A 21,740-nucleotide genomic window follows, 5' to 3' on the forward strand; every position below is an offset into this window, starting at 1 on the left:
CTATGTTTATTTACCATGTTATTACTATGTACTCTTATTACAGATTTTTTTGTTGTTTGTTGTCTTTTCTAAAAACCTAAGGCTACATTCACACCTGAGCGTAGCATTTTCGCACGTTTTTTACCGCGATTTTTACCGTGATTTTACCGCGATTTTTACCGCGATTTACAGGCGTTTTTTGTGCAGGCGTTTTTTGATTGAATAGATACCAATGGAAAACGCCTGTAATCTGCCCAAAAAGAAGCTCATGTACTTTTTTGAGCGTTGGGCGTTTTGCTTACAGCGTCAAAATGCTCAGATGTGAACAGGGGCCATTGAAATGAATAGGATTGGTCTTGTTGGGCGTTTTGAGAGCTGATCCTAGAGCAGAAAAACTCCCCAAAAATGCCCCAAAACGCCTAGATGTGAACAGAGCCTAATGAAAAATATTTTGAGAAAAAAAAAAAAGAAAAGAAAATTTTTAGACCTTGAAGAGACCACTTCGCTATTAAAAGTTAAAATCTGTCAATAAAGAAAATCCTTTGTAACCACTAGGAGGAGTAGTTAGCTATTGCTAAAGGAAATTGACTTTTCCGGCACAGTAACCGACACTAATGTCATAAAAATAAATATTGCTTATTGATAAATCTTTAAAAAAGTTTTTTATAATTGTATATACATCAAGAAATGTTACATATAGTTACAATACAGCTAAAACAGATCATAACATCACATTTGTAGTAGCATGGATATCCCTCAATCACCACTAAGTTCAGTTAGTCCTATAAGAACCTTATACTTAGATATGGTCATCGTAAACACGGGTGTTAATCCGGTGTTGAGGGAGCCACTATGAAATATTAATCCTCTACATGTTTCGCGTTCAGATGTGACGCTTCTTCAGGAGAGTGTGATAATCTGAAAAATATATATATGTGAGATCTGAAGAAGATAAAGGAAAGGTGCATGAGTACCATACAGCATATCCTAAATTTATACAATTTGATATTGGTCCTAAACAAGCGCCCATCTTATCATGTATATTATAACAGTACATGAGAAAAACTGTTAATTGCTTACCAATATATGGTGTATGAATGTAAATGACAACAGGTCACAATGTAGACCCAAATCAACCGATTTGTATACAGCGCTGGATAGGCAGGCACCCAAAGCTATAAGTAGATAGAGGTGGGGAGGGTATTTAGTAAGAAGAGTTTTTTGTCTGTTTTGATAAATATGCTCTTATTTATCAAAACAGACAAAAAACTCTTCTTACTAAATACCCTCCCACCTCTATCTACTTATAGCTTTGGGTGCCTGCCTATCCAGCGCTGTATACAAATCGGTTGATTTGGGTCTACATTGTGACCTGTTGTCATTTACATTCATACACCATATATTGGTAAGCAATTAACAGTTTTTCTCATGTACTGTTATAATATACATGATAAGATGGTCGCTTGTTTAGGACCAATATCAAATTGTATAAATTTAGGATATGCTGTATGGTACTCAAGCACCTTTACTTTATCTTCTTCAGATCTCACATATATATATTTTTTCAGATTATCACACTCTCCTGAAGAAGCGTCACATCTGAACGCGAAACATGAAGAGGATTAATATTTCATAGTGGCTCCCTCAACACCGGATTAACACCCGTGTTTACGATGACCATATCTAAGTATAAGGTTCTTATAGGACTAACTGAACTTAGTGGTGATTGAGGGATATCCACGCTACTACAAATGTGATGTTATGATCTGTTTTAGCTGTATTGTAACTATATGTAACATTTCTTGATGTATATACAATTATAAAAAACTTTTTTAAAGATTTATCAATAAGCAATATTTATTTTTATGATGTTAGTGTCGGTTACTGTGCCGGAAAAGTCAATTTCCTTTAGCAATAGCTAACTACTCCTCCTACGTTTAATATAGAGGACGTGGCACATTTACCTAGAGTGTCCACATGGGCCATCGTGTGGTGACACTGTATCACCTCACTTTGTAACCACTAGTTCATTGTGTTCAAGTTAAATCTCATTACCAGCAAAAGATTCTAACTTTTATCAGATTTTTATAGTAGTCTGTGGTCCCTGTCTCTTCCACTAATTAATCTCACAAAAAAATTGGTATAGAAATACATAAAAACCATCACAAAGTTGAGTGTGCACAACAGTGCAACAGCATGCTCCTGAACCAGTAGAACCCGTATTTGGTAATAGCCCATCAGGCGGGAAGACGGTGGAGATGTCCCCTAGCCCCAGGGGACATCTCCACCATCTTTCCGCCGGAGGGGCTATTACCACAGTGACTGGATTGGTTGGATCGGCATCCCCAGGAGCTGCGACTCCATGACAGGAAGGAGACATATGTATCGTTAGTTCCGGCTCGAACAACTCCATTACTATTGCAACTCTACAGCCCCCTCTCAGGAGATTGTTTGGTGCCCCTTGTTCCTGTATTTTAACTCCAATGGACCCCCTGAAGAAGTTGTATAGCAAATCGCGTAGTGATTCCTTCTGTATATTTGCACATTAGAACCCTTTTGATCCAGGCATAGGAGGTCGGCCATCTTTTTGGTCCTCAGACACAGACCCTGCTATTTGTCGGACCACATACGGGTTCTACTAGTTCAGGAGCATGCTGTTTCACTGTTGTGCATACTCATCTTTGTGATGGTTTTTATGTATTTTTATGCCAATAAAGTTTGTATGTTTTTACACTACTAAAGATTGTACAGTTTTTGTGAGATTAATCAGTGGATGCCTATAAAGTTCTTCTATCATTGGGGGCTAGTTCTTTCCCCCCCTCATTTTTGTTCATTCACTTTATGGGATGTGGCACCACTATATCTTGGATCATGTCTCAATTTTTGCATATAAATTTCCCTCACTTCCTGATGATCACGCAAGAGTTCTCTCCAATAGGAACACAGATGGCAGTAAAACCTGCCAGAAGTTAAAACAGTTTGCCACCAGTATACTTAAAAAAAAGACAGTATTTCAACTTTCTCTCCCAAAATAAACCTCTTTCATACCTACAATATCCCTATCAAATTAATCGAATCGAAATTTAGTAAACTTGACACTGACAACTTAAGGAAGGCCGGACTATCCCTAATTTCCCAGTTTTACGATAATAACATACTCAAAACAGTTGAAGAAACTACACGCGATCACTCTCTCCCTCCACAGACTTCTATCATCATCCCTAAGATAAATCTTGCACTAGCGAAACACCCCATTGTCAATTTAAACACTGACTCCCAAACGTGGAGTTTCCTCACAGCAACATCACAACATACTAAGAGTATTTCCTTTTTCTACTCTAGACTAACATCTACCTCCCTTATAGTCAAATCTACTCACATGGAAAAATGGGAAAAATCCCTAAACAATACCTTTATCCTAAAACAATGGCAAAAAGCTCTAATCGCAACGCACAAACTATCACATTGTACAAATCACTGTGAGATGATGACAAAAAATACCAATAGATGGTACTTTACCCCGTATAGATTATCTAAAATGAGCTCTACTCTCTCCCCATTATGTTGAAGGGAATGTGGGAAGATTGGTACCCTACAGCACATCCTATGGGAATGCCCCTCTCTCACAAGTTTCTGGAGGTCAATATTCAGGTGCATAGCATCCACGACAGGAATCCTGTCCCCCCCCCCCCCCCCCCAAAACCAGAATTAACACTACTAAACTTAAATATTGATCTATACCCACTCAATTTTAGACAGATGGTTCTGCACCTCCTATTGGCCTCCAGAACTCTAATTCTACGCAAATGGAAAACCACTGAAGTCCCAAATCTTTCCGAAGTGATAGCCCTAGTGAATGACAACTATAAACAGGAAAAAGCCCTCTCCTTCAATAATCTATCCTACCAAAAATTCCAAAAAGCTTGATTGGCATGGCCCTACCTACCACCTGTAATTAAGAATTAATAAAGTGTTAACAGCTAAGGCTTCAAATCGTTCCTCAAAGAGGAGAGGGAGGTTTCTGCTGCCTCTGATCTGGTGTCATTGCTCCCTACGGGTTCCGGCCTGGAGGCAGTGGTTGCTACCCCTTTCCTCTTCCAGTCAGAAATGTACTTGTATGATGTATTGCTAAGACATTACTATGATACATGTATACAATTCTTGTACCTATTTGCTAATTTTCATATGCACTCTACAAGCTCACCATGGAAGATGTTCCGTTACCCTGTTGTTTCTTATGTTACCTACATCACGTTGATGTTTTCTTGTTCTCATGTATGTTTTCCCTTTTTAAAATGCAAATAAAAATGTATTGATTGAAAAAAAAAAAAAAGACAGTATATGCACCCATTGGAGAGATTTTATCTTGTCTTTGATGACCACAAAGAAACTGATTGTTCGGTCACAAAAGAGCAAAAAAAAATGTGCGTATGGGGGTGCATAGTGTAGGGGTAATGAGGGATGATGTGATGCATTGTTAGAGGGCATCACACTGTTTATTTATTTTACTTTATTGAAGTGTCACAAAATTACATGTAATTCAAGTCTATGCAGCCCGACACACCTCCATGGAGTGTAATGGTGTGAACAGGGTACATAGAAAACAATTGTTTTCTATGTGCCCTTGCATTGAGCCTGCATTAATCTACGCAGCTTATTGCAGTTTAACAGATTTTGTGTGAATGAGTCCTGATGGATAATCTCTCCAATCACAATAGCAGCAACAACAACAGAAATTTGACAAAGGTTCTAACCCTTCTTCGCTCTGCCCCCCACAATTTAAAAAAAAAAAAAAATGTTCCTAAAGTTATACAGTCACCAGTGCTTTAAAGTGTCTAATGATGTTGATTTTTATTTCTGCATTAATATTTCCATCTCAATCATCAGCAGTGAAAGGTTGCGGTCTTTAAAAGAAAGTGTGAGGGCTGCTATTGCTGACCTTCCTCTGTGTATGAGATGCTGATCTAATAGCTTCAGTACTCTCATTAAAGCGGAGTTCCACCCAAAAGTGGAACTTCCGCTTTAGGGAGTCCTGACCCCCCGACATGCCACATTTGCATTGTCATTTTTTGGGGGGGGGAGCGGGTACCTAGTTTTGACAGGTACCCGCTCCCACTTCCGCTCGGAGCGCCGCGGCGCCCTGAGCGGAAGTTCTCCTCTCGCCCTCCCTCCCTGCAATCTTCTGGGACACGTCAGAGGTCCCAGAAGATTGCCGGCCAATCACGGCGCGCAGCGCGACTCGCGCATGCGCAGTGGGTACCCGGCTGTGAAGCCGCAAACTGTAACAGCCGGGTGCCCACAGCAGTGATGCCGGCGCCGAGGGAGAGGATCGAGGCTTCCAGCGGCCGCATCGCTGGACCGTTGGACAGGTGAGTAAATGGCTGGAACTCCGCTTTAACTCGGAACAAGCATGCAGATTTAAAATTCTGATCTAACTTATTTGCTGCTTTTCCCAGGTCAATATCTCAAAGCACTAAAACCAGAGACAGATAATTGGCAATTTCAGAAATGATAAAAAGGGGGGCATTTTCCTGATATTTTATTTATTTATTTATTTTCTAATCCTGTAACTGTATTTGACAGTTAGGGCTTGTTCACACTGGGGGGGGGGAGCCCTGTGGTTGAGCTGTCAACGGCCATGATGTTTTGCTTCACAGCTGAAGAAGGAATTATACCCCCTATCACCCACCGATTATGACCTATTAAAGTCACTAGGTCCACTCTGCAACTGCCTGCAATCGCATGCAATGTATGTGGCTGCGGTGTGCTAGTGCGGATTCCAAGGGGTTAAAGCAGGCTGGGAGATGTGATACAACAACTCCTCATTGCCTGTCAAATGCTCTCTGAAGAGCAATCTGAAAATGGATCACCCTTCAGACAGCATGCTAGTGTGAATGAGCCCTTAAAGAGATTGTAAAGGCAGAAGTTTTTTTATTTTAATGCATTCTATGCATTAAGATAAAAAAACACCTTCTGTGTGCACAGCTCCCCCAGCCCCCCCTAATACTTACCTGAGCCCATCTTTATCCAGCAATGTTGCATGAGTTTATCAGCTGACCGGGACTACCTCCTCATTGGCTGAGACAGCAGCGCAAAACAATTAGTTCCTGCTGCTGTCAATCAAAGTCAGTCAGCTATTTAGAAGAGAGAGGGGGAGGGGCCGGGTCACAGCTCCATGTCTGAATGGACACAGGGAGCTATGACTCGGCTCGGGTGCCCCCATAGCAAGCTGCTTGGTGTGAGGGCATTCAACATGAGGGAGGGGCCAGGGTCACCGAAGAGAGACCTGAGAAGAGGAGGATCCGGGCCACTCTGTGCAAAACCAACTGCACAGAACAGGTAAGTATAACATGCTGGTTCTTAATCATTTGTAGAGGCCTTTGGCTGTCAGTGACAGTCCAGTGTGACAGCTAGCAGTGAGCAATGTGCATGCTTCTAGCTGTCCAATGAGAGAGGTAGGTTAACATGCCTATATCTTGCAAAGTTAGTCTGCAAATTGAAGATGTCTAGTGGATCAGCAAAGCATGTAAATCACATTATAAAATTGAAAAGCAGCGCTATATAAAAAGTCCAGGTATAGGTAGGGTCCAGCTGATTGGTCTCCTTGAAGTACCACCACCACCACCAGAGAGAGAGCAACCCCAGTCACATTGCCGCTTACCGTCCCACTAATAAAAGAAGGCTCAAAGGTTTCACCAAACTGCTCCTCCAAAAATCCTCAGCGATTCCAGGATCAAGCCAATTAGGTGCGACTCCATACAGATGGTACAAGGCAGACTGATCACTCATATATACCAGAAAAAAGCAAAAAAGAAAACCATAGTGCAACACCTAATAAACCACCATTTAATTTCCTTATGCCAAATAAATGCTTACAGGTAATAAGAGTAAAAAGAGCTTATCTGCCAGAAATGTTTGACCACCAACTAGATGAATGCTAAGTCTAACATTGGACAAAACGTTGCGCCGGACGGGACCTGTGATGCGGGACGTCACTACGGAGTGAAGCAGCGGACATCTCGTTGGCGGTCAAACATTTCTGGCAGATAAGCTCTATTTACTCTTATTACCTGTAAGCATTTATTTGGCATAAGGAAATTAAATGGTGGTTCATTAGGTGTTGCACTATGGTTTTCTTTTTTGCTTTTTTCTGGTATATATGAGTGATCAGTCTGCCTTGTACCATCTGTATGGAGTCGCACCTAATTGGCTTGATCCTGGTATCGCTGAGGATTTCTGGAGGAGCAGTTTGGTGGAACCTTTGAGCCTTCTTTTATTAGTGGGACGGAAAGCGGCAGTGTGATTGGGGTTGCTCTCTCTCTCTCTCTGGTGGTGGCACTTCAAGGAGACCAATCAGCTGGACCCTACCTATACCTGGACTTTTTATATAGCGCTGCTTTTCAATTTTATACTGTTTTTATGTTTTATCCAGTATATTGTATGTGCAGCAGCTGTTTTATATTTAAAAGACCCAAGTGCAGTTTTTTGTTTCATTTTTTTATGTAAATCACATTACAGTAAACCCCCGTTATATCGCGGTTCAGTTTTCGAGGTCACGGTATTTTGCATTTTTTTTCTGTAAGACCTATTAATATTTTTTTACTAATTAAATCATTGTTAGTTAAGTATGTTTGTGTTTTCCATTGCTCTTGCTCTGTCTCTCAGTATCTTTTATGTGTTTAAATGTGTTTCTATTGTTTTAAAAGTGTGATTAAAGACCTTAAAATGCTTTTAAAAGTACAGTGAAAGTTATAAAAACATGCCTACAGTGTATTTAAATAGGGTATTTCTATTTCGCAGATTTTCACTTATCGCGAGTCGGTCTGGAACGTAACTCCCGCGATGGAGGGGGGTTTACTGTACATTATATACAGATGACTAATGGAGGAAGTATTTACAAATCAGTATGTAAAATACAATTACAAAACCACGGAATAGGAAGCAGGTAAACATTTGAAAAATTAGTTGCAGTTAAAAATTGCAATACCATATGCTTTCCAAAAATATTTAGTTTTTCTTTACAGCATCCTCTTTATTTCTTTCCTCAAGCTGTTTTTTTTTTTTTTAGGATTTTGGTATTTCAAGTCATACATTGCTTGGCTTTCAGAGAATAGTGAGTAGTTAAACCTGTGACTATTTCCATGACAAAAAAGTAGATGGACCACCAAAGGCGAGAGCAGATTGAAAAATCAGACAAAATCCAAGCACCTTCATTTTAGTTATAGGTAAAATACAGGATTGTGGAACACTAAAAATGCTCGGAATTGCTGTCTGGAGATCATTGCACTATACCATTTCAATTTACCCTGCTGTATATTTTTAGTTCACGAACAAATAGATTTTTGTGTACATACTGCTGACCTCAAAATATCAAACAGCTTTAAATTATATGCTGTACATTTGAAGTAACCCAGATAAATATATAGCACCTCACGCTTGGTATATTTTAGAGAAGTAAGCACAAGATTACATGTTTCTAGGACAACATAACTGTTCTTGACCTCAATATATTCCAGAAATTCAAAAATAAGGTCATACCAAGGTGTTTTTTTTATGAACTCTTTTGGAGTTGCATACAGTATATATTTTGATTGCTTGTATAGTTTAAAACATTAAATGTGTAGATTCTGTTACATGTTGTTGTGACTAAGAAATAGAATTACGAATCACTTGTATGGCCCCTTTGCATTTAATGGGTTTTTTTGCATCTCTTAGGTTGCTTCGCTGCCAAGCTGTCCCAAAGTGTTCCTATGGAATTGTGTTTCTAGGTTTACCATAATCATACTATATACCAGAAACTGACCATACTTCCTGTGGGCTGTGCCAGTAATATGACCATGGGCTGATTGTCTCCCAGCCCATCTCTGAATGTTTTTGCTTTGTACTTTATGTTAACTAAGCATTTTGCACGTAAAAAAAGTGTATTCATTATTTTTTTTTATTGGAGGCCTCTAAAGCATTGCACCAGTGATCAGCAGATTGTGGGTGCAATCTCAGGCTTCTGCAGACTGTCTGTGTAGCTGTCACAGTTACTGAATGACAGGGAGAATCAATGAACTTCTAGAGAGCTCACAAGTGTCGACAGAAAAGACTGTCAGTACTTGTAGTTCTTTAATTCACAGAACTGCAGGAGCAGGACCATGTTACATGTTCCACCCTAAAAACAGATGGAATATGTAACATTTTCCCAAAAAGTGAAACTAATCCTTTAACCACTTAAGCCCCGGAAGATTTTACCCCCTTCCTGACCAGGGCCTATTTTGCGATTCGGCACTGCATGAATTTAATGGACAATTGCACGGTCGTGCGACGCTGTACCTAAACTAATTTGACGTCCTTTTTTTCCCACAAACAGAGCTTTCTTTTGGTGGTATTTGATCACCTGTGCGATTTTTTGATCATGCGCTTTAAACAAAAAAGGGCGTCAATTTTGCAAAAATAACAATATTTTTCACATTTTTTATATGAAATTCCCCAAAAAAAATTTAAAAATCAAATTTTTTTAACATTTTCGGCCAATTTGTTCTATGCTACATATGTTTGGCAAAAAAAAATTGCAAAAAGCGTATTTTGATTGGTTTGCGCAAAAGTTATCGCGTTTACTAACAAAGGGAAAGATTTTTGTCATTTTTGTTGTTTTTTTTTTAACGCGTAATGGCGGCGATCTGCAATTTTTTTTGCGGTACTGCGACATTGCGGCGGACAGATCAGACCCTTGACTGACATTTTTGACACTTTTTGGGGTTACCAGTGACATTACTACAGTAATCAGTGCTATAAATATGCACTGTTACGGTAAAATTACACTGGCAGTGAAGGGGTTAACTTTTTTGAGAGGGAGGGGTTATGTGTGTCCCTAGGGGCGTGATTCTAACTGTGATTGGCTGTGGCTTGAGGTGTAGGAACAGTGATCAATGGTCCTACATAGTAGAACCGTATGATCACTATTCCTACACAGGGGAGAATGACAGGCGGCTTGTTTACATCAGCCGCCTGCCTTTCTCCCTCTCCACCGACAATCGCGAGTGACCGGCGGACGATTGGTCCTCCGGTCACACGCGCGGGAGCGCGCCTCCGGCAGCACGCGCTCGCTCCCGAGACCCTAACAGGCTAGCGACATACTACTACGTCGCTTTGCCCGTGAGGGGCTGACCGCCGCAGTAAATAGTCGGTCGGCAAGTGGTTAAGGTCTTATTTTTTTTTGTATCCTTAGCTGCTCTGTGCAGTGGTTTTGCATAGAGTAGCCCTTATCCTCCACTTCTTGGGTTTACCACCGGTGCTCCTGGCCCCTCTCTCATACAGAGTGCCCCCACAGCAAGCAGCTAGCTATGTGGACACCTGATCCATGCCGCTGCCCTGTGTGTCCATTCAAACATGTAGCCATGGCTTGGCCCTGCCCCTCTCTCTCTTCATTAGCTCAGTGGTTCTCAATTCCGGTCCTCGGGACCCACTAACAGGCCAGATTTTAAGTATTACCTTGGGGGATGCAGACTAGAATACTGCAATCACTGAGCAGCAAATGAGATCACCTGTGATGTAATTTAGTTATCTTGCAAACCTGGCCTGTTGGTGGGTCCCGAGGACCGGAATTGAGAACCACTGCATTAGCTCACTGACTTTGATTGACAGCAGCAGGAGCCAATGGCGCCCGCTGCTGTCTCAGCCAATCAGGAGGGAGAGTCCTGGACAGCTGAGGCTCTCTTGCAACACTGCTGGATCAAGATGGGGCTCAGGTAAATATTAGGTAGGCTGAGAGGGGCTGCTGCACACGGAAATGTTTTTATCTTAATGCATAGAATGTATTAAGAGGAAAAACCTTCTTTAGAACTACTTAAAAGCTGAACTCAGGCAAAAAAACTAAATGTTCAGATGAAATGCATAGATTGGTGCTGTCTTATCTGTTAAGGAATTTGTATTTCTGCCCATTTACTGAGATTTATTCCAACCCATCACACAACAAAGTCAGGCAGATTACACCACTTCCTCTATCAAATATAGGGACTTTAGAGTGGTGTCCTAACTCTTGTGCAAGTGTTTTGAGTACACAGTACAAGTCAACACCAGACAGGGGAAGTATTTTTACTCTGCTTTCTCCACCTTTTGGAATGTTCCCTCTCAAAACATCTGCATGCAGCACACTTTTATTGGCTCTTAGTCCTACCTTTCTCTCTCCTATTCTAAGTACTGCTGTATAGGAGATTGCAAGAGGCATAGAATAAGTAATATTTGGGTACCTAAAATAGTTGCATAAAATTATTGATTTTTGCATTGAATACAAAGTAAATTATGTGTTTCCTTTTTTGTTTTATCTATTTTACATCTACTCTTATTACTTTTTTGTCTTGTATATTGTTCTGAAAGACATTGTTACAAAGGGTTCAAGTGTTTGGAGTTCCATTTTGAGTATGTATAGAAAGGAGATATGTTACACCCTTTGCAGGCCTTGGTGTAGTAAAATAATCGGCTTGTCTAGTAGACATTTTCCCATCACTATACCTGTATATACATGGCCTGACTGAGCAGGCACTGCAATTTCCTTTCTTAAAGAGACAGGCCAATGTTTCTAAACCATTGGACTAAACATGAAAATTGGAATCTGCTTAATCAGTTTTTAACTATTTGTGACACAATGGAAGGTGTAGTAAACGTTGAACATGCTACAGAATATCTCCAATGTAAATACACACATTTGCCAATACAAATATATAGAAAAGCCACAAGTCAAAATTAATACATATTTACATACACACATATACATACATATATATTTACATACATATATATATATACATATACTATATTGTCAAAAGTATTGGGACGCCTGCATTTACACGCAGATGAAATTTAATGGCATCCCAGTCTTAGTCTGTAGGGTTCAATTTTGAGTTGGCCCACCCTTTGCCGCTATAACAGCTTCAACTCTTCTTGGAAGGCTGTCCACATAGTTTTGGAGTGTGTCTATGGGAATGTTTGACTATTCTTCAAGAAACACATTTGTGAGGTGCACTGATCCAAATCATTTAGTGGAGGGGGGGGGGGGTAGGGTGTGGGGTTGCTTTTCAGGGGTTGGGCTTGGCCCCTTAATTCCAGTGAAGGGAACTCTTAAGGTGTCAGCATACCAAGATATTTTGGACAATTTCATGCTCCCAACTTTGTGGGAACAGTTTGGGGATGGCCCTTTCTGTTCCAACATGAGTGCGCACCAGTGAACAAAGCAAGGTCCATAAAGAAATGCATGAGTGAGTTTGGGGTGGAGCAACTTGACTGACCTGCACAGGGTCCTGATCTCAACCCGACTGAACACCTTTAGGATGATGTAGAGCTTAGACTGTGAGCCAGGCATTCTTGTCCAACATTAGTGCCTGACCTCACAAATGCGCTTCTAGAAGAATGGTCAAACATTCTAATAGACACACTCCTAAACCTTGTGGACAGCCTTCCCAGAACAGTTGAAGCTGTTAAAGCTGCAAAGGGTGGCTTTGGAAATATACACAATATAGTGTGTATATATATATATATATATATATATATATATATATATATATATATACATACATATATATATATATATATACACTTTCACCATATTCAATAATTCACTAGCATTGAATATTCACTATGCGAAGTGGTCAGTCTCTGAATATTAGCCGTTATTAGTCAGTTGTTCCATTAATTACAATCCACTCTGATGTGGCTAATATTGTATATAACAGTTATTAATAAGGGAGCAAATTGTTTGCCAAACAAATGTTTGCATCCTCTAGTTGGCCTAGTCTATATTTAATATAGTAATTTAAGTATACCAGAACAACAAGCAATAGGAAATGTTGCCAACGGGAGCATAGGCCAAAACAAATACAAATGTTTAGTAGAGATGGGGAGGTAGTTAGAACCTTACAACCTTCCGGTCATAGAAATAACTGCATCTGCCATTTCTGTATGCGTGTCACAAATGAGAACTTCCAAATGGAGTCACCGAAAGAAATAAAAAAAAAGCTGAAATGCTGAAGCTTCCCCACTTTATTCAATTCTATCAGAGGTTAAGCTTAAAAACTAAACTCTTTTTATGATATGTTTATACAGTTTGTAAGTTCTTGGAATCCATAACCTTCCCCAGTACACAAGAATTAATGTGGGTATTTTACTTTTTTTTTTTACATAGGTTCATTTTAAGCATCACCTTCATTTTTAGTTCTGCACAAACCCAGCCTTTGTTCACACAACACCTAAAAAGCAACATACTGTATTTTTTCCACATTCAAGAATTAAAATCACCCTGACACAGCTGGGGCCCTTAGGTGACATAAACACATTTTCTAAAAAAAAAAAAAAATCAGGATATGCCAACTTGCAATAAAACAGTTGAAATTTCTTACTAAAATATGATGCATGTCAGTGAAGACAGCTGGTGAAAAGGAACAAATAAGAGTACCCATACACATCAGGAACTGGTCTCTTAGTACTTGCTGATCAGGCAGTCCCATAACTTTTCTACTCATATACTACAGAGTGACATTTGGCCATTTTTAATGTCGGCATAACGTTGGTAATGAATGATCTCTTCCAATCTCCTTCCCGCTGCTTAGCAAGCACATTTCATAGAATCATCAGACACTACCATTAGACACCTCCACATCACATACTATTCCAGCCATGAATACAAATTTCTAAGTTCTGTGCAAAGTTGTACTGTTCACAGCCAGATAGCTAAAGAAAAATGTTTTCTAGGAGAAATCCAGATACAGCAAATATAGTATACATTGATATGAAGATGGTATAATTATGTGAAAGATATTTTAGGGAATACATTTTGAACCTGCTGAGATCTGCCCAATCCTTAATATGTAAATGTTCCTCTGGAAACCTGACATCCAGAATAATCAGTTATAGTCATATAAGATTTGGCTTTTCTTTAGAGGGGTTAGCATACCTGAAAATGTTTAAATGCTAGTGAGCCTGCAATAGGTGGGTGAAGACAAAGGGCAGGGGGGACAGTAGTTGTGCTGGGTGTAGCTCACCATGGCAAACTGATAGGTTTATTAACACTATACAATTAACAATATGAAATTATTAATTATTTCTAATCATGGTGAAACATGGGCTAATAGTAAACTGGTTTGATAGTGACAGCCATGAATTTTATTAAATTGTAGCAACAGGGTCGTCTTAACAAACAGTACTGAATAGATAATACATATTAATAAAAAGAAGAATAAGCAAAAATGGTAATCCAAAGAATACATGGGCAACAAACAGCAATTTGCTCATTTGTTGCTCTTGTGAGCAACAAACGGGCAATCATTACAATGCATGGCAATAATGATAACAGTGTCACTAAACCTTTAATTGCATGGGATCAGAGGGAACTCAAACTGATTAGCTGGAGTCTTTGAGTGAAAGTCAGAGAGTTTCCAGCCATGGGGATTAGTGATGTGATTTGTGTAAATGTCAGCAACATTTAGTGGGAACATTTTGCATCTTTAACCACTTCTGGACCGGAAGGATTTACCCCAGGCATGTCCAACCTGCGGCCCGGGGGCCGCATACGACCCAGAACCGCAGGCAATGCAGCCCACTGCCCCCTGACAATTTTTTTTTTTGCTGGGGAGCAAGGAAGTCGGGTCAGAGGCATGGTCACAGCAGCTTCCAACTAACCCAACTAACAGTAGGCAGAGGCTGCCTCGAAGGGGGGAGGCGAGAATGTGCAGTGTTTCTGACTCCTACCACCATGACCACTTCAAATCACTGAAGAGTTCATGGTGGTTTATTATCTCTCAGAAGAAGTAAACCTCTGTATACTGATTCCATTTTATTTGATCATCCTCTAGTTGTGCTAAATTAGTGCAGGGGGAGTGGCGCGTGGGAAGGGTGCGGCGACATTTTATTACTTATATACCTTAACTATAGTATATATTTTTTATGCGGCCCGAGAAAATTTCTCCACACTCAATGTGGCCCAGAGAAGCTAAAAGGTTGGACACCCATGATTTACCCCCTTAATGACCGGGCCATTTTTTTGCGATACGGCACTGCATTAATTCAACTGACAATTGCGCAGTTGTGCGACACTTTACCCTAATAAAATTGATGTCCTTTTTTTTCCCACAAATAGAGCTTTCTTTTGGTGGTATTTGATCACCTGTGCAATTTTTTTTTTTGCACTATAAACTAAAAAAGAGAGACAATTCTGAAAAAAAAAAAAAAAACAATTTTTTTTTACTTTCTGCTATATAACATTCCCTATAAAAACAATTTAAAAAAATCTAATTCTTTCATTATTTTAGGCCAATTGCTATTCTGCTACATATTTGTGGTAAAAAAAATCCCAGTATGTGTATATTGATCAGTTTGCTCAAATGTTATCGCGTCTACAAACCAGGGGAAAGATTTGTAATTTTTATTTTTTTTACTAGTAATGGCGGCGGTCAGCGAGTTTTAGCAGGACTGCTACATTGTGGCGGACAGATCAGACATCTAACTGACATTTTTGACACTTTTGCAGGGACTTGTGACATTACTACAGTAATCAGTGCTAAAAATATGCACTGCTACTTTACCACTAAAACCATTTATTAAAATTTGAAAAGTATGTAGTATACTCACAAAACAGGTGTGAATGTACACACATCAACATCATGTATATAAATTCTCCAAGGAAGCCAAGGTCCCACACGAAGCTGAATGGCATGCAGTGTGCCGTATGGGACTGCTGTGGCTGGGTTGACGCGTTTCAGGCTCTGAGGAAGGGGGCTCGCCCCTGAAACACATCAGCCCAGCCACAGCAGCCCCATACGGCACACTGCATGCCATTCAGCTTCGTGTGGGACCTTGGCTTCCTTGGAGAATTTATATACATGATGTTGATGTGTGTACATTCACACCTGTTTTGTGAGTATACTACATACTTTTCAAATTTTAATAAATGGTTTTAGTGGTAATGCACAAGGTCGGTGCGCCCCTTCTTTTTTGTCTTTTTCTCAGTTGATTCTGGATACCCTTAATCCTAAGGGGGCAGCAAGACCATAGGCTTATACCACCTGTGTCTGAAGTATCTCCCTTCCCTCCGTCATATTTTCTCAAAGCGCAGGAGATTTACTTTACTACAGGGAAGGGGTCAACACCAAGGGTGATCAAAGGGTTAAATATGTCCCTATGGAGGTTTTCTAAATGTGGAGGGTGGGGGGGGGGGCTTGCTGCATGAACACAGAGACCTGTGTTCCTAAATAGGAGGAACACAGGATTGTCTGTTCTAGTAGAAGTGATGAGCAGAAAATAAGATGAAGTCACAGGGTGATAATTCTTTTTTTTTTTTTTTTTTTAACTGCAGCTCCGATCTCAGAGACTGTTAGATAAAGTAAATAAAAAGTACAGACAATTTTAAAGGGTCAGTTCACTCCAAATAATATTTTAGTTATACAGAAATTCTGATGGGTTGCCTGGTTTCCAGCGATTGCAACTCAGTTTTTACCAACTTTAATATGCATTGGGTCCATGTAAAAACCGGTGATATGGCATTATCACAGCCTTTAGGCTCCGTTCACATCTAGGCGTTTTTGGGCGTTTTTGGGGCGTTTTTCTGCTCTAGGATCAGCTCTCAAAACGCCCAACAAGACAAATCCTATTCATTTCAATGGCCCCTGTTCACATCTGAGCGTTTTGACGCTGTATACAAAACGCCCAACGCTCAAAAAAGTACATGAGCTTCTTTTTGGGCAGATTACAGGCGTTTTCCATTGATCTCTATTCAATCTAAAAACGCCTGCACAAAAATCGCGGTAAAAATCGCGGTAAAATCGCGGTAAAAACGACGCAAAAATCGCGGTAAAATCGCGGTAAAAAACGCGCGAAAAACGCTACGCTCAGGTGTGAATGTAGCCTAAAAACCCACATATTTATAAAACAAAGCAAGGAAAAAGCAAAACATAGAGGGGAGCCTAGTCACATGACTTGTCAAACATCTCAAAAGGAAAAAAAAATTAAATCTTCAGCATCTAGCAAAACCAAAAGCTCACTTTTGAATGGACTGACCCTTTAGCCCACAACAGAGATGTAATAATCTTACCATATTTTTTGTGGCTCAGATCCTTCAACTTCTAAGAAATCATATTTTTCCTCCATCTGAAAATCCGTAAATACGAGCGATATGGTGTCTCCAGGTTCTGTGACAATCGTCCATGTGCAGTCAGCATTGTTGTGGTATTCATTAGGAAATCCAGGGCTTGAGATGATTCCATTGGTTCCTCGTACAGTGCCTCCACAAGCATCTTCAGCTGAAATACAGATTAAAGATCTATTTTACTAAACAGAGAACCAGATACATTCAGTGGGGTTTTTTTCTCATGTTCTGTCTTGAACTCTTCCATTATCTCAGAGTATCTGCAATTGTCGAGATGATCTTAAAATTGGGAAATTTTGTAATTGGGATTTGAAGAGGTATATTTAAAAAGAAAATGCTATACCTAACCTTAAGTCAAAAACTTTACCCTCTGGCTACCCTAGCAGATGTCATTTTAAAAAATTGCTCTCCCCACTCCAATACCTTTGTCCCTGAAGTCAGGGCCGCTGATAAGACAGTACAGTCAGGCCTCCTGTACTGGGCCCAAGCCCCATCAGTTCAAAAGGGGGGCCCAGGCACCTGCTGAGCAGGAGGTCCAGCTGTACTGACTTATTGCAGACACTGATCCTCTTCTGCTCCCTTCCTGCAGAGCTGTCAGCTTCACCTCTTCTTTCCCCCTCCGGCTGCACTGTAGGGGAATTGGTTGTAGCACATGCGCCCCTTCCATCTGCTGTTTGGGACCCCCTCTATGCCTCCTTCCCCCACCGTTCTGCCGTCTTCCCTCCTCTACAATCCCACCAGCAGCTGCTGCGGGCACACAGGGGGATGTTTCAGGATGAAGAGCGGGGGAGGGGCCGGTACCAATTACTCCCTTGTCCATTCATCACTGAACCATAGTAAACTGTGTTTACTATGCCTTAGTTTGTAAATGAGAAGGAAGCCTCAGAGCCTTTCCTCTTCATTCATCTGTGCAGCTGAGGCTACAGAGAAAGGCACTGATAAATCTATGACCTTAGTCACTTTCAGCTGAGGAAAGGGGGCCCTGTCAGGTAGGCTGTATGGGGCCCCATGATTTCAAACAACAGCCCTGCTTGAAGTACCTGTGATGGCTGTCAGAAAACAAAAATGCTCTGATTATTTCTGATAACAATGTACTTTATTATTCCTATTAGGGCTAGTGGTTGTGTGTCGCTTATGCACCAGATCATTTTTTATATCTACTTGCCTACTTGATTTGGCAATAACATTTATATTTCCAATGATATTGAAGACACATACTGTAAATTGTTTATGTGGAACAAACAATATATTATTTTTAATGCGTTTCAGAAATCATTTTAGTTTTATGTATTCAATAGCGAAGATAAATTAAAAGTACACCATTTTAAAAGTACACCTTTATCCCAAATTGGACCAATGATGTTTAGCTGGAGTTGGTCTATGAAGGAAGCCTGTACAAAGAGAGATCTATTGGCTGTTCACTGTACACTTGGCTAAGCTAATGTTCACTTTGAAAAATAAATGATAGTAAATAAGGTCAGCGCATGTTAGTAAAGAGGTACCGAGGCTAGTAAAGAGGATGCAGCTGTGCTCACCTTAGTCAGCCAATCCCCTGCCAGCAAAAATCCAGTTGTTTTTCATTTACATTATGCATGCTTGGCTGTTCACACATTTACTGCATTCACTGTCATTACCTTTGAAGCTTCTACTTCTCTGCTAAATCAATCTAATTTTTACTGCAGTTACAAATTTCATTCTGAGACTGCCCCTTTATCAGGACAATACCTTTTTGTGGCTGGAATAAATATGCAGAAGGCTTAAAAGGAATGCAAAATGGCTTTATATTAGCTTTCTTTATTCATTATGGCCTGGATAAAGTCATACAATAAAAATCAACCTTCTTGTTTTTAATCAGGGGAATAATATAGGTAATATATCATACTGCATATGAATAGTCAGCAGTCAGTGTGGTGATATCTGATCCTTTTTTTACATGTTTAGAGGGTTTTCTTATTTCCTTTGTTAAAAAAAGTCATATTGTTTACGGATCTCAATAGCTTAAAGTGGACTTTTGCTCTCCTTGACTTTCCTTTTATCTTACTCATCCTCTCCAGCTTTCAGCAAATTGCAACAGAATTGTACAGCCTCACATTTCCTCCTTTTTTGCCTAGAAGAACACAAGTTCCCTCACTGCCAGAACTTCTGGAACTTCTGTGTAGAATACATTGACTATGTGCAGTGGAGTGTCATCAGGGAATTGACTGCTAGGGTCCAGAGAAGACAGCAGGCCTTCTGAAGACATTAATTAAGATGGTGTCAGCAACATATTAATAAGGCTCATTACATTAGGGTAGAACTGGATTTGCTTTGGGGGAAGGGGAGTGTGTGAGTTTTGAGGGTGAGTATGCTTTTGCAGCTCAACTTAGCAGACAAGATAACCTCAGGGGTGAATAGGTTCTTCTCTAAACTTCAGAGAGCCTCATATGCAATTTCAGAGGCAGAGTGTCTTAAAGGAAACAGCTGCTGTTGTGCAGTCATTTAGAAAATGTATAGTCCTTCTTGCATTTCAGGTCTGAGATACTTGTAATAATCTGTAATGCATACATGAAGCCATAATGTACAGTACATATACAGTGGGTACAGAAAGTATTCAGACCCCCTTAAATTTTTCACTCTTTGTTATATTGCAGCCATTTGCTAAAATCATTTAGGTTCATTCTTCTTCCTCATGAATGTACACATAGCACCCCATACTGACAGAAAAACACAGAATTGTTGACATTGTTGCAGATTTATTAAAAAAGAAAAACTGAAATATCACATGGTCCTAAGTATTCAGACCCTTTGCTCAGTATTTAGTAGAAGCCCCCTTTTGATCTAATACAGCCAGGAGTCTTTTTGGGAAAGATGCAACAAGTCTTTCACACCTGGATTTGGGGATCCTCTGCCATTCCTCCTTGCAGATCCTCTCCAGTTCTGTCAGGTTGGATGGTAAACGTTGGTGGACAGCCATTTTTAGGTCTCTCCAGAGATGCTCAATTGGGTTTAAGTCAGGGCTCTGGCTGGGCCATTCAGGAACAGTCACGGAGTTGTTGTGAAGCCACTCCTTCGTTATTTTAGCTGTGTGCTTAGGGTCATTGTCTTGTTGGAAGTTAAACCTTCGGCCCAGTCTGAGGTCCAGAGCACTCTGGAGAAGGTTTTTGTCCAGGATATCCCTGTACTTGGCCGCATTCATCTTTCCCTCGATTGCAACCAGTCGTCCTGTCCCTGCAGCTGAAAAACACCCCCAAAGCATGATGCTGCCGCCACCATGCTTCACTGTTGGGACTGTATTGGACAGGTGATGAGCAGTTCCTGGTTTTCTCCACACATACCGCTTAGAATTAAGGGCAAAAAGTTCTATTTTGGTCTCATCAGACCAGAGAATCTTATTTCTCACCATCTTGGAGTCCTTCAGGTGTTTTTTAGCAAACTCCATGCGGCTTTCATGTGTCTTACACTGAGGAGAGGCTTCCGTCGGGCCACTCTGCCATAAAGCCCCGACTGGTGGAGGGCTGCAGTGATGTTGACTTTCTACAACTTTCTCCCATCTCCTGACTGCATCTCTGGAGCTCAGCCACAGTGATCTTTGGGTTCTTCTTTACCTCTCTCACCAAGGCTCTTCTCCCCCTATAGCTCAGTTTGGCCGACGGCCAGCTCTAGGAAGGGTTCTGGTCGTCCCAAACGTCTTCCATTTGAGGATTATGGAGGCCACTGTGCTCTTAGGAACCTTAAGTGCAGCAGAAATCTTTTTGTAACCTTGGCCAGATCTGTGCCTTGCCACAATTCTGTCTCTGAGCTCTTCAGACAGTTCCTTTGACCTCATGATTCTCATTTGCTCTGACATGCATTGTGATCTGGAAGGTCTTATATAGACAGGTGTGTGGCTTTCCTAATCAAGTCCAATCAGTATAATCAAACACAGCTGGACTCAAATGAAGGTGTAGAACCATCTCAAGGATGATCAGAAGAAATGGAAAGCACCTGAGTTAAATATATGAGTGTCCCAGCAAAGGGTCTGAATACTTAGGACCATGATATTTCAGTTTTTCTTTTTTAATAAATCTGCAACAATGTCAACAATTCTGTGTTTTTCTGTCAGTATGGGATGCAATGTGTACATTCATGAGGAAGAAGAATGAACCTAAATGATTTTAGCAAATGGCTGCAATATAACAAAGAGTGAAAAATTTAAGGGGGTCTGAATACTTTCCGTACCCACTGTATATATATATATATATATATCCTACTGTCACTAAAGCCTCCTAAACACTAGGAAACCTACCTGGCTACATGCACAACTTTCCTGCTGGCAGTGCTGTTCACCTTTATTAAATATATATATATATATATATATATATGAAATTATTTATTTATTTTTACTTTTATCTTTAGGTGACTTAACATATTAAGTACACAATTTGTTAGTTTCACTTGTAAAATTTGAGGATTGCTGATAAGTATAAATATTAGTAATTTATAAAAAATGTATAAATATTAATAATTTAATGGCTCTCAAGTATCTAAATAAATTAAAAAGACTCTGCTGTTTAGTATATTTTTCTAAACTAGATAATTTTTATTTTACACCCCTTTCATGGAGAAAATAATAAGACATATACGTTTCTAATTTCCCTTCAACCCAATAAAATCTACTAAGTGAAAA

The 21,740-nt window shown here is 40.1% G+C and overlaps 1 protein-coding gene across 1 annotated transcript in view; it reads right to left on the reverse strand.

Annotated features, from left to right (window-relative positions):
* Nucleotides 1-21,740, reverse strand: part of CSMD3 (CUB and Sushi multiple domains 3) — a 1,619,578-nt gene that overhangs the window by 1,090,201 nt on the left and 507,637 nt on the right. Inside the window, exon 5 of the mRNA XM_082258441.1 lies at nucleotides 17,042-17,249. Coding sequence (XP_082114567.1) covers nucleotides 17,042-17,249 — 208 coding nt within the window. The remainder of the gene's footprint in view (nucleotides 1-17,041; nucleotides 17,250-21,740) is intronic.

This window comes from Pelophylax lessonae, assembly GCF_965119305.1.
Source record: "Pelophylax lessonae genome assembly, chromosome: 5".
Taxonomy (NCBI): domain Eukaryota; kingdom Metazoa; phylum Chordata; class Amphibia; order Anura; family Ranidae; genus Pelophylax; species Pelophylax lessonae.